The sequence below is a fragment of the Polistes fuscatus genome, unplaced genomic scaffold (genome assembly GCF_010416935.1).
Source record: "Polistes fuscatus isolate 324 unplaced genomic scaffold, CU_Pfus_HIC Scaffold2, whole genome shotgun sequence".
Taxonomy (NCBI): domain Eukaryota; kingdom Metazoa; phylum Arthropoda; class Insecta; order Hymenoptera; family Vespidae; genus Polistes; species Polistes fuscatus.
In genome coordinates this window covers 1,045,138-1,059,978 of record NW_025113096.1, presented here as the reverse complement: position 1 = coordinate 1,059,978, position 14,841 = coordinate 1,045,138, and the positions used below count along the sequence as shown (strand labels likewise).

The window sequence follows — 14,841 nt, the reverse complement described above, 5'->3', positions numbered from 1 at the left end:
AATCAACGAGCATGATATGAAAATTATTAATATATTAAAAAAATGAACGTATTCTTCTCTTAAATTATTTATTGTGCTATATGTATTACTGCATAGATTCATTAATTGCTCTAAGCCGTGATTTAAAAAATTTCAAAATTATTATGCAAATCCAAAAATAATGACAATCATTGATAAAACATTATTTTACAATTATACAATATAATAGAATTCGTGTTACGTTCTCAAAATACTGAATGCTTATTTAAAATATGATCAATTATACAGCTCATATTATTTACAAGTAAATTTAATATTAATTCACTATTGCTGATTAACATCTAATTATTCTGTAATTTAATTTGAATATAAAGAAATAACAATAAAATGACGTGATAGCATATAATCCGTTATCCTGAAAAAAAAAAATATTGATTATAAGTTATCGAGTATAAGTACAGAGTCCATTTAAAAGAATAAACATAAATCTAATTTTATGTAGAGCATTTATATAGCTAACGCCTTAACGTTGTATTTTGCATTTTCGAGCAATGTACAAAATTTATACATATAAATTAATATTACTTAAGGGAAGATTATAAGAGAGATATGACATGGGCGTGGTAAAGCGGATAGTATGAAAAATTTATGCAAAAAAATCTCTAACAATATAAATAATATTACTTACTATATATAAGATTAAATTACATGTGCCTTAAAAAGAGAAATTAAATTTAACTAAGTAATCGAGGTATCCTTGGAAAACTATCCTGTAATAATCTAATATAATATTAGGCAGCAAATAAAACAAATGAACAAAAATTTAGACACAAACGTTAGAATTGCAGTTTCTTCTATTATATTCTGCGAATAAGAATAAATCTTAAAGCTAGATTAATGATATGACCACTTACTATTATTAAAATGAAATAATTTAATTTTAGTTAAATTATAGAATTAATTCCATTTCGTTAAATAAATGAATACATATAAATCGTGAAAATTATGTTATTAGTGTACAAGATATCATTGTGGAAAAAAGATTTTTGTAAAAGAACCTTTTTTTTTTTTATCAATAAGAGAGTAATAGCGTAATGAGTATCCTTTGTTTTTTCAACAATATGTATATCCTTGATAAAATTTTATACCAGCTTTTTAATAAGTATTCTATATTATTTTGGCTTTAAAATAAGCTAAACCCACATTTTATAATCGTGATTCTCTCTAAGTAGCACAAAATCTTTATCTAAGCGGACAAGATGAAATGGATGTTAAAGAAGTTAATGAAGAAGGTCCGGAATTAAGATTGAGCCTGTCTAATTCTTCGTCCGCTTTGTTATTCTTCAAATCTTGTTGTGTATATAAGAACTTATTCCATTCATCGCTTCTTGGATATGCCAAATGCTGTGAACAAAATGTTACGATAATTTAAATATAGTAATCAGAACTTATCTCAATTAAATAAAAACCGATTCTTACCTCTGCAACATCGTAAACCCAAATTTTACCAGTGTCATCTCCGACCGTGACGTGTAAACCGCTCGGTGTCCAAGAAACTCTATTCAATGCAGGATTTCCATCAACGATGACACTAGCAGCGGGTACTTCGGTATCCTGATTTAAATTCCATAGATCTAATCTGCCTGAATCGTCAACAGCTGCAAATAATGCTGGATGAGTTGGTGACCATGCAACATCGTATACATAATCTCCGTTATGCTCGAATGAGTAAAGAGGTTTCAATTCTTTAAGACTCCATAGTTTTATGGTCCAATCGATAGAGGATGTTAAGAACAAATGAGAGAAGTCAATTCCTCCTTGAACAGCATGTGTACTAATACCGGTCACTGGCCCCTGATGACCCTCATAAAATATTTCAACCACGGCAGATTTTCTACCATGCCTGCAATCTATAAAAAAAAAAAAAGAGAAACTCAACTTTATTGAGAATTTATTATTAAACATTAAACCTACTGAGAAAATTACGAAAACTTACCGCCATATACGGTTCCATCTTCGCTACCAACGACAAAATTATTCACATCTCCATGAGGAAAAGCTAAACAAGTAGCCGCTATTGTCTTAGATTGTTTTAATAATAGATTCAATGTTTCCTGTGGTTGAGACAACATATCCAAACTCCAAGAGCATAGTTTACCATCGGTCGAGATGCTGATCAAATTATGTGCGTTTTGTGTTCCAACGACAGTTAAGCAATACACAGGATGCTGAAAGAAATCGACGATCGTTCTTGTAATAGAGAAGTATAAAAGAACAGATAAGAGAAGAGAGAAGGAACATGTGACTGTAATAGCACGAAATTATAGGACAAACAACCACAATGTTTTTTCACGATAGGAAAGCATAACGGGATTCTGCACTATCTCTAACGGAATCTAATCAAGGACAAGCTATCATTTTCGATCGAGAATTACTCCGCAATCATCCTGATTGTTCTTACAACTTTTGAATTCGATTGAACAATGAACGGTTAAAAAAAAAAAGAAACTTACTGTATGAGCTGAAGCTGACAAGGGTGTTCTTTGTACAGGCGTTCTTTTCTGTACACGATTATCCCAGAGTACTATTTGACCGGAATAAGTACCGCCCAAAATCAAATTTGGATGAAATTTTGCAAAAGTCGTCGACATCACCGGTGATTGACAATGGAAAATGAATTCCGGAGTGGACTTCTTGAATTTCGTGTTCCAAACTAAACATACACCATCGGGATCATTCGGGGTATCGTCATTGTTGTTGTACGAGGCCGCAAGAAGTTCTGGAAATTGCGGAGACCAATCCATCGAAGTGACGCAGCGATTACGCGACCACCGTTCGCAAAAAAAGGAACGGTTCAACCATAATTGTTGATGACTTTTTTCGTCCCTGTAAAGAACACACAATTTTGATTGATGTATAGAAAGTTAAAGTATGGTAAGAAAATGATCTATCATCTACTTCCTTACAATCCATCCTCGCCGTCCATTGTGCCGGTATAATCGGTATAAATGTCGATCGATTCGCCCAATGCTCTTTCTACAATCCTACTGGTGCAATCGAGAAATCGTTTAAAGTCCTCAGAAAGTATGATCATCTGTTTTTCTTCCTCGCTGAACTCGCGTACTGTTTTCAAATTTATATTCAACAAGTGGAGAAGATATAGCATTGGTATCATTCAGATTATGATTTGAATAAAATGAATTAAAGAAAGTATACCTTCTTTCTTAGGTTTTTCTTTCTCCTTTTCTTGTTCTACCTGTGTAACAGCAGGTTGAACTTCTTTAACCTGTGGCAAACCATGTGGTAGAATTCCAGGTGGAAGCTTGCTTTGGAAGCTGTCCAAGTGTGGCAAGCTGTTCTCTTCATCTTCGGCTTGGGAATCATCAAATGTCAAAACTGTGGTGAATAAGCTGATTCTGCCACGTATATCCTAATTTCGATGGTTTCTATCTAGCTACCACTAACACAACTGCTTGGAACCGAAGCAAGTTGATACGTTTCTCAGTTTTTAATTTCTTACTATTTTGATTTGAATTAATTACGAAATAAAACATTCACTAAAATATACGTTGGCCCTTTTATTCTTTATATATCCTAAATGAAACTTTTGAGAAAATGTTCATGCAACGAAATCAAAATCTATTAATATACTTTCCTACTACCAGGCAAATTGATAAATGTGTAAAATATCTGATATAATACGTAATAACTATTTGTAATATTCAAAATATTGTATTTTAAATAAATTGATTGAAATATAATTATAAACATTTTTAATTTAAATAAAATTGGCAGAGTATGAATAATAACAAATTAATTCAAATAACAATTATTGCATATGCAATCATAATATATTTTTACATTTAATTAATTCACCACTTGGCCTCAAAGAAAACATTTCAAATTACTTTCTAGGAAAGCATTATATAAAATCGTCTTCATAAAAACATCTATTACTGATCGAGCTATATATACACAGTGTTCTATATAACTACATTGTATCAATTTGCCACGGTCTTATTTACTTTTTCAAACTGTAAAATTTTCTCTATCCTTTACAATGTGTTATTACGTAAAAACAAACTTCTTTAAAAGAAAAGATAAAGTATACTTGAACTTTTTGTGCAAATCTATCATTTCTACAGTACGAACATTCTACTTTAATAACTTACATGCGCGAAAGATGTAACTCAAAGAAAGATCGGAAAGATCGAACGATATGTTTCACGCAAAACTCTAGTTTATATTTAGAAAATGTTTCTTCTATGCTTGTAATACATTATATATCATGCAAGTATCTATTTATTTCATGATAAATAGGGTACCCTTTAAAAGGCTATTCGATATTTGCAAATCGTCGGAAGGATCGCTTCTCTGTTTTTTTTTTCTTTTTTTTCTTTTTTACAATATCTTAGAAATAAATATCGAAGCATTAAGTGAATTGCTGGACTAACAAAATATTTGTTATACGTTGCAAGATATTTCAATGAAAGATAAATAATAGAGGAGCATGAATAAATGAAAGTAAAATCCAAAAATGGCATGCGAAGAAATCAAGTATGTTTTGTGAGAAAGAGAGAGAAAAAAAAGTTAAAACGTTTATCGGAAGACAACATCCTTCTTCAAATGTAAATCGGTTTGTCGATTGTTTGCAAATTCAGAAAAACAAAAAAAAAAAATTAAAATAAATAATATTATTTCCTTTTTCTCGTCGTAACTTTCTTGTCATAAATGTCTCTCCACCCTTTCGTCGCGACATGCAAACGTCATCAAAGTGAAGTTACGATGCGAAAATGTTAGATCGTATGTAACGTTAAATGATAATATATTTATTAATATTATAATTAATTATCTCGTTCTTTTATATATGTTTTTTTTTCTTTCTTTAGGCAATAAAAAATATCGAAAAAAAAAAAACACGTCTAAAGAGAAAAAGATGAGAATGCAAAATTCATAGTTTATTTTCGAAATTTATCATGTTAAATGCCAAATGGATTTTGAACGTATCGTAAGATACAAACATGAGTGTCGAACGTATGTATTAACGCAACTTCCTAAGCCTCATGCAGCATTAATGAAATATATATATTTCCTAATTTAAAAAAAAAAAAAATTAAAAAAACAATTCTAATCATCGACGACAGTAAAACAAAAATTAGTAAATGCGATTAATACTAATTGGAATACTTCATTTAAAACGGTGGCTTTATAAGTCTGGTTAATGAATAATTTTATAATAATTAAAATAATATATATACATTAACAATAATGATAACGTATGCATATATTTAAACGAATTATAACGTGAAAAACCACAGTTTTAAATAAACGAACTGTTCCCTAAATGTACTGACAAAAAAAAAATAATCAATCTAACAAAATAAAATGTCAAATTCAATTAATATCGAAACTGATATAACCACTATTTATATATGTGCATGCGTGATACATAAAAAGCATATTTGGCTGTTTAAATTATAGAAATCAACGACACTGATTCAATAATACAACTCATCAAGCATTTTTGAGTAAGTACTAGCAGCGATTCCCTCCTTTATTTTTTTTTTCTTTTGGTGCATATAATAAGGCAAAGATGATAATTTGTTTTTATGTCAAAATAAAAAGAAAAAAAAAAAAAGAAAAACGAATTATTGCGTGAAGAATATATAATTTGTCTATTTAATTTTGTATGAAGTTAAAATAAATAAAAGTAATCGACATTTATTGGTGATTAAATAAGATAGTGTTATATTCGTCTTTAGAGAGGATTACCTACCTGTAAATTCGTCCTCCCATTCTAAACCTGGATTTAGATTGTACTCGTCTTGAAGGAGGGAAAAGAAAACGTCAATCAATTTCGTATCTTATTTTGAATATTGTGTTTGTTGGTATTTTTATAATTTCGTATTTTTCGTAAAAAATCATTGATGCGATTTAAAAAGTTAAATTTATGATATGTGTTAAGAAATCTAACGATTCATAATATAATTAAAAACGCATCAATGATTTATCTAGAGAAATGAAACGATCAAATTTGATGAGTCAGCATTAACATATCTATCACATGCACATACTGCTCCGTTATCGAAACTATTGTTTCTTCTGCATAATTTCTATTTTCAAATATTCAAAAAAAAAACCAATAAAAGTATGATTCGAATAGAAATTTCTTAGTTATCTCACTCCAAATAAAATATAATGTTAGAATTTTTAGATATTAGATCAAATATCAAAAAATTAATAAAGCTGCTGTACAAAATGTTAACACTTAATATCCTTATACCGCTTTTTATTATATATGTATATGTGTGTATGTGTAAATATATATGTATATATAATTATAAATGTTCTTAAAATGCTTTTGCATTATGCAGAGAATCCGCTGAACACGTTTATGTTTTTTAATCGAATACGAGGAAATGGGAAACTATTAAATAAATTAATATCTTATAAACTCAGTATCTGCAAATTTTTGGAAAGGACTGCAAGAAGCTTTCATAGCAACAAAAATTAAGGCAAGCGAGGATTCATAAATGTTAAACAACATTTAAATGTAAAATACTGACATCTCCGACTGTATGATTGAAATCGTGATAATGTTGGATAATCGCTCGAACGATCGATATTGAGGAATATTTTTTCGAATTTACTCATTCTCATTTAAATAAATTCGTTCGAAAATGGTATGAAGAAAAAAAACGGGGGAAAAAAAATAGAAGGCAAACAAATAAAAAAAAAAGAAAAAAAAAAAGAAACTCGATTAAGTTACCCCTAATTCCTTGACGCGAAAATTCACTTATTAATTTTGTTGCTACGTCGTCTTCGTAATATCGCAAATTTCATAGAACAAGCGGTATTTTATGACATTAATAATATATATTTCTTAATCTATATCTTTAAAAGCGACATTAATTAGACTGCTGCATCGCTAAAAAGCTTAAGCCACAGAATTGTATCGAGTGGATATAAAATGTCCAGTGTATTGTGTTAATCGTTTCGTTATAATGGGTCTGTACGCATATTTATGGGCCACAATGAAAAAGTGAAAGTTAATCGTATAAGGTCGAATTAACGAAACCTCAACCATATCACATACTATAGATCCATTCCCGTGTTAGTTATTTTAGTTAAAAGCTTTAAAAATCCGACCGAGACAAATAATAACACGCCGAGAACTCTGGAAGGTGCGTTAAGTTGTGACAAGATTTGCCAATGGATATTATTATTCACTTTGCACAAATTTTTATAAAATCTCTGACAAAATTGCACATATCGAACACGTGTCTTTTAAATAGTAAAATCATAAATATAAGAAAAAAATCAATCATACATCTCATATAAATATAAAAATCAAATCATTAGATTTCAAGAAATATTTCTTATAAATTAGAAAATACATTAGTTAGCTAATTATATGGGTATTAGAATTTTATTTGATCTCGTTATACCTGTAAATATTATATTAAAATCTGAATTAAATTCGATTTTAATTTTGGTCTAAAAGGTGTAACATCTCAATAATTTCAAAATTAATGTCTGTAGTATGCGTCTAATATTTATAAATATTATATCGTTTGAGAGTCGGGATGTCAGATAATTATTCAAAAATTAATATTTGTGGAAATATATTTAATAAAATTATATGCATCCAATTAAATAATAATAATAATAATAAAAAAAAAAGAAAAAAAAAAGTGATAACAAAGAAACTAATAGGGTAAAAGAGACTAACTAATAGGGTCATAAGACAGCGGAAATCTTTGAGGGTCTGGGTGGAGAGTTTCTTTGCTAGTCTAACTCAATTTTCATTTTCCTCGAGACATGATATAATCGCATCATTTTAAAAATATTAAACCCTTGATTGAAAAAGATAAATAAGAAAGGAAATATGATAGAAAAAAAAGATAGAGAGATAGAGATAGAGAAAGAGAAGAGAAGAGATAACAGAGAAACGGAAAAGAGAGAGCGTATTCTCCATATATTTTATTTTTTTTTTTATATATTGTATCTTATATATTACTATATTTATGAGTTTCTTTAAGAATAATAAATGTATATACTTTCATTTAAAAAAAAAAAAAATCTTACCTTAGAAAAGATATATCTTTAATATGAACTAATTTGATACTAATTTATGAAATGTTTTACGAAAAACCCGAACTATTTATATCTATCGTCTAACTATAATTCAAAACTTTCTATTTATTTATGCCAATCATTGTATGTATGTATGTATTTAATCGTTCCAAATAATGAATAACTGAGTGAAGCTAAACCTAAGATTGAACCTAAGCTCACTGAAAACCAAGAGAAATCATAACTTACCGTAATAGTCGAATGCATGAGCTGAGAAGGGAAGGTAAAAAAATAGTACTTAGTAACGGTTTCTTAAGAATGCACTATGCTAATTAAATACCTCTCTACACTCAGACCAATTAGCGTTTCAAAAATCAAAAAATTCACAAATCATATGTTGTGAAACCAAAGTGATTGGAATATTGTATATAAAAATTCCTAAATTTGGAATTGGATATTCTCTCTGAAGCTATCAATGTTGCTTGCAATGTGCTTTTTCATGCTGTAACGCTATTGTGTCAAAATAATAAAATTATATTTGTTATAAGCGTATAATTACATTTTCTCTTCTAATTGTAAAACATGAATTGTGTGATATAAGAAAAACAATTTTTTATTATAGACAACAATTACCGTTACAGCTGCTACTGTCAAGTGAAATGTCTAAAAAGAAAAAAGGTAATAACGAAACGGTCAAAAGGACATCCTAAGTAATGCTGAATGTAGTTAGGTGGTTATAATTTGTAAACTTTTTTACTGTGCTGCTTTTTTTTTTCTTTTATAGATTCCTACGATTAAGAGGAAACGTACATATTCAATATATCCGAATGCATAACTACTTATTTTCTTTTTCTTTTTTTTCTTTTTCATTTCATTTACTCTTTCATCTCGTATTCGAAGCATTCCTTTTAGACCCGCTACAATTTTTCAAAGATTAACGAAACTTTTCACGAGTTTCTAAATATTATATTATGAATAAATAGAAAAAATTTCGCGTTCAAGCACGATTCAATAACCGTATCTATATTAATAAGCGTCTCAAGCCAAATTCATATTTGCGTACAGCGCAAGCACAAGTGACCACCATTTTGGAATAAATGCCGTATAAAATAAAATAATACAAATTTTACGTCCTCATGCGTTATACTGCAATTAAAAATTAAAGAAAGAGAGTAAGGAAACAAAAAATAATACAATAGAAATATAATAACAATTAATTTTGTTTATAGAACTCTTTCCGCCGTTTTTACAAATATGAATTGGCCTTTTTAATATCTCACTTACATCCCTTGTCACACTTGCGCTTACCCCCTCAAGTTTCTCCGACAAATTAATTCATTAAACATATTTTTATGAATATTTTTTTTTACTTGTTTCGACTCTAATTACGAATTAAGAAAGCGGGATATATGGTGAACATTATAACACGGCAAATTTTAACAACCATTATTAATTATAATCTGAATAAAAAAAGAGATCTTGTAAATACTCGGATATGTATAACTAATGTTTCGTGCTTTGAAAGTCATTTAAGTTTTTCATGTTAATTAAAAAAAATAAATGCATATATTATCTCCGAGCTGATTAAACCGATACGTTCGTATTGAGATAATTATAATTATTATCTTGACGCGTATGTTTTCACAACAAACAGGTAGTTTAAAGTTAATGAATCATGTAAAACTATATCTGTTAGTATATTATTAAACTAAACTATTTCAAGCACATGTGATAGAAGCTTTTTTTGTATGCAAGCGACTCGTTATCTGTACGTGGAAATATTGTTTCTAATGTACATTATTATTTTAATCTAAACTATCTATCATAAAGCTCTATTTATCAAAATAAAAAAAAAAAGAGAGCAAAGTATTCAAACCATCTCGTATCGAATTCCCATGTACAGTTTTGGTAATATATTTAGGGTTGTAGAATCGATAGGATTTGAAAATAATGTATATGTTCTTTGTGTCTATAAAAAATAGATTCAAAAAGTATGCTCGAGTATGGAAATAAAATAATGATATGTAATCGTGATAATCAGCAGAGCAGTGTTCAAAGCACAAAGCACACATAAACTTGACTCTACATCCCTTCTCTTATAACGCGGACAGCGACATATCTACCTCTATAGTATATCGTTGTACAACAATTATGGAAGGGTATTAAAAAAGTAGACAGAACATACATAGGTAGTTTGGTGCAGACCCACCTTTCCTGGGACGCCACCAGTCAGTCTCAAAGTAGCCTGCGGAGCAAGAGTGAGTTGGTGTTGTTGTAGAACAGGAGGAGTAGATGGTGTATTCGGAAGAAGATTTGGACAGTCCTTGTGTCCAATATTGGTTGATTTGACCGATTATATCGCAAAGACAAGGGAATGCGCGTTTAATAATGCCGCAAGATCAGTTAGATTAATAAACGCACATGAGAGAGATGTGGAATTTTAAATGAATTTTTTCAAAAATGCTGCCCAAAATTAAAAGTGATTTTTTTTTTCTTTATATCTAAATAATAATTATTATTCCTCTCAAAATTTTGTATTGATGTAACTTGTACCATCACAGTAAAGCAGGTGGTATAAAAATGTAAAGTATTTAGATTATTTACAATTAAAATAAGTATTTTGTTTTCGCAATGTAATAAATTAATAATAATTAATATTTATAACATATAATAAATGTGCGAACTAACTGAATTTGCGGTACAACAAACAAACAAAATTAGGAAAGAGGATCTCCACCACCAGAAGAACCATATCAGTTATACCCTGATCTATTGTTAGCTAAACTATTATACCCATTATGTTCACCAATTATTTGTTACACATATAACCTAATGGTCTGTACAAATTATTTCAATCCTGTATTATTGCAATAAGCTTAAATACAAAGAAATCATTTAATTTTTATTTATTAATCAATATTTCAATTATGGAGTTTAATGTTATTTATATATAACATTTGTTTTCATTAACATTATCTCAGAAACCGCTGTAAGATATTTTGATCTCTCTAAAAAATTATTAAAAATAGTGCATAAAAATTTGTTAAAGTAAGATAAAACTTTATCTCTGATGTTCTATTTTTTAATAGATTAGTTTTATGTTATACATAAAAACACATTTAATGAATATGTAAGTTTCCTCGCAAGTTAAAGATAATTAAATAAACATAATATAAAATAAGTAAAATAAACCTTAATATTATCACAATGAAAATAAAATAAAAAGGCAAATTTAATCAACACGATTAATCACATTGAAATTATATATTCCATTAACTTTTGAAAATCTGTTAATGCTTATATGCTTGAATTTGTTAGGACATATTATTCCAAAGGTAGTTATTTTGGACATAACATATCTTCATACACCACCCACTTTACTATATTATATAAATTTAAATATGAATATATTTTTAATATATCGAATACTAAAATCATATATTGCATCAAGTAGCGAATATTATATAAGTATTTAATAAATAGTAATTATTTTTCAATGATTTTACTTTTAAATGAGTTATAAAATTAACTTAAAAAAAATAAATTTTTAATTAAATCTGTCTTTTGCGCCCTAACAATAGAGCGATGTATTTTAATCTTACCGTATAATAATATTACCATTCTTAGAAAATGTTTTGTATTGTTTATGAACTAATATCTTTCATAAAGTATGAGTGAAACATGAAACAAAGTGCATAAGAGAAATAGATTATAAAACCTGGACTCACCGTCGTGAGATGTATGCGTAGTTTGAACTGTTTGCGTTTGTTTACTATAAACAACAGGCTCTTTTGGTGGAATATTGGTATTAGCAACAGAAACGATGGTCAGTTCTCTTGGTTTCCTTCGCCCAGTACTATGTATGGTAAAAAAATTAATGTAATATAAAACTTCATTATAGCATCCGTTATAAATGTATATACATATCGACATAATTACCTCTGCGTTGAATTTATGCTAGAAGGCTGTAAACTTGCATCTGGTGTAGCATTAGCACTTTGCTCCGGTGTCAAAGAATTCATGCTAGATAAACTGGACAGTACGTCTGTAAATATTGAGCGTCTTTAGAATTCTATAATATACATTACTATAATTTTTAGTTTTACAAACTTAGATATTTCAGTATTTAATTTGTAAGAGATCTTTCAATGTACCTGATACTGGTGCCATACCCAACGATGAAAGCATAGCATCAATTTCCTTACGATGATCCTTGTCAGCACCTGCTGCACGCACCGTAGCTTCTTCGACCTATTATTAAAAACTTATGATAAAAATATCCAAATATCTTTAAATTTAAATGATTATCTTACTTTAAGATAAATGATTATCATTATCAAATACAATCTTACATCTTTCTGCTCTTTTTCTCTTCTTCTCCTTTCTTTTTCTTCTCTAATAGCTTGAAGCTTCGCCTTTTTCCTCTCTAGTTCAGCTTTTCTATCTGACATCATCTTGATTGTTGGAAATTGCACTAAAAAATAAGAATAAGTATCAATTATTTGAGTACATATTACAAAACTATTAAAACATATGTTATAAAGTAAATATTTAAACTTCAAATAAAAATATATATAACGAAATATCGAGTATCTATTCAAAATAATAGTACACGCGTTATTGATTTATCTTGAATGACGTCACTTTCTGTCAAGGCTTTAAACACAATGCTAAATGAGTACCGATGGTAAAATAATTTCACGTAGTTATCAACTAAACGGAGCTTTATTCATTAATGGAAATATATAGATATATATATGTGTTCCCATAAATGGAAATAATTAATTAGTATTCAAACGAGATAAAGTATCGAACGATGAGCTTATTCGAAGGTTGCATTTGTCAATGCAACAATTTAGCGAAGTGAATATATTCAGCATCGTGATGTTAACATAAGAGATACATTATTTTCACCTTTATCACGGAACTAGATACGAAACCAAGAGAAAAATGAAGTAATAATGATTAAAATATACTACATCCTCCAAACGACACACCCGCCATATAAATTTTGGACACCGCGACTAAATTCTTCCTTCTCGTTCATAAGTCGACTATCAGCGCCTCTATCATCATAAAACGGAACAAACTTTAATTCAGTACAATAATGTTTGACGCTGCGTTCGCTTTGCAAAAGATTCCTGATGATATTATTATAATAATCAATCGTCGATTTTTTTGTATTGATTGTATTAATTATCTATTAAAGAAATACGAAAATTATTTAATGTGTTTAGTTAGTATCGTGTTAAAAATATTTACTAGCTTTTACTTTAGAGAAATTGGTAAATTATAATTAAGAAATGATATTTATAAGAAATATCAAAGATTACAGTTAGTGCTGTAAAAAAGTGATCAATTTACAAATAAATAGAATAGAAATTCGTAATTACTTGAAATTATTAATCATTTATTATAATTCTCGTAATTGATCGCGTGCATTTATCATTTTGTCTCGTGTCCAGTCTAGTTGACTCAACGAAATCGATATTTTTTTCTTTAACTTCAAGTTTCAAATTACGCGCGTTGAAAAGTACGATACGAACCTGATTGGTCAGTTAAACGCGCGAAAATAGTTCCACGCAGGCTCAGTTTCAAGTGGTTATCGAAGATTTCGGAGGCATGCGAGAATTTTAAGGTAAGTCGTTATTTTTATTTTTAATATTTATTTAATTAGATATTACGATTTTAATTGGAATTATAATATATTAATGTGTGTATATTTAATAAATGCATAGGTATATATAATTTCTTGTTTTACGTATGATTCTAACATAGATGTTTTACAATGTATATCTTTAAAGAAAATATGCGTAACGTAAAAAAGAGTAGTGAAGAAAAATGTATATAGTTTTCTTATATGTATATTGTATGTTGGTACTACGCGAAATTCTCGTTACTTGTATCACAAATTGAACGACTTTCTGATACCGACGACGCTGCACTTTGATTTTTATCTTTGGCGTCGATCGTTTTTTCTCTATCGTGCTGACCTTTTGAAAATCTTTCAAGTAGAACATTTTAAAGATATTGACTAGTAACATTTTCTTTAGATAAGAATAAAATAAAAAAATAAAATTATATATTTATTAATGCAATTATATTTATTACGTATATATTATATAAATGTAATTTATAATCAGATATTATAAAATTAGACTAATCAAGGTAGATGTTAGTGTAGCAGTAAATCCAGAATGGTAGTTTGACGTTAATGTTACGACAATACGTGGGTAAGAGTAAAAGAAGTTAATGAAGAATTTGATCTTTGAAGACTAAGCTCGCGTGATACTTCATACTGACTTTGCGTGTTGAAGTCCGCTTTACTTAGTTAGTGGTATCGAGTATATCTACATATATATATGTATTTATGTAAAATACATATGCATGAAAATGATTAGAACGGTGAATTTATTACTTTCTTATGTATAAAGTCACTCGTTCTATTTAACAATTTTTGCATCGTTTTGTCTATTATCAATTAAAGATTATCGATGGAACATCCGATTCTGTCAATCCTCTTTTCTTTTTTTGTATGGAGAATCTTATAATTTGACAGTGTACTTTTCAACATTCTTTTATCCTGTCGATTGAAAAAGAATAATGGTAAAAAATGAGAGAGAGAGAGAAAAAAGAAAAAGATGTCACGAACATGATTCGTAAAATGGTAAATAGCAAGTGTTGTTCGTGTCATCGATCCTCGCGTAAAGTTCTTCGGAGCACTGTAAAATAGTCGTTGAGATCGAGATGCAAAAAGTTAATGGAAAACGCGAAACGGTACACGGT

The 14,841-nt window shown here is 28.8% G+C and overlaps 1 protein-coding gene across 23 annotated transcripts; it reads right to left on the bottom strand.

Annotated features, from left to right (window-relative positions):
- Window positions 1-51: 51 nt before the first annotated feature.
- On the bottom strand, window positions 52-13,140 carry LOC122517044 (cytoplasmic dynein 1 intermediate chain-like). 23 transcript variants are annotated; one of them, XM_043635341.1, is made up of 14 exons: window positions 13,032-13,140; window positions 12,408-12,529; window positions 12,210-12,306; window positions 11,995-12,100; window positions 11,784-11,911; window positions 10,241-10,378; window positions 8,305-8,325; window positions 5,756-5,803; window positions 3,196-3,375; window positions 2,946-3,102; window positions 2,493-2,865; window positions 1,976-2,207; window positions 1,459-1,889; window positions 52-1,383 (listed from the first exon to the last, which is right to left on the bottom strand). In XM_043635341.1, exons 1-14 carry the CDS (start codon window positions 13,057-13,059, stop codon window positions 1,222-1,224), a joined length of 2,223 nt encoding a protein of 740 aa, XP_043491276.1. In that variant the 5' UTR covers window positions 13,060-13,140; the 3' UTR covers window positions 52-1,221. The 23 variants fall into 23 exon arrangements, with proteins under 23 accessions (XP_043491276.1, XP_043491281.1, XP_043491282.1 ...); XM_043635346.1 differs by having other exon boundaries at window positions 3,196-3,351; XM_043635347.1 differs by having other exon boundaries at window positions 10,265-10,378.
- Between the last annotated feature and the right edge of the window lie 1,701 nt (window positions 13,141-14,841).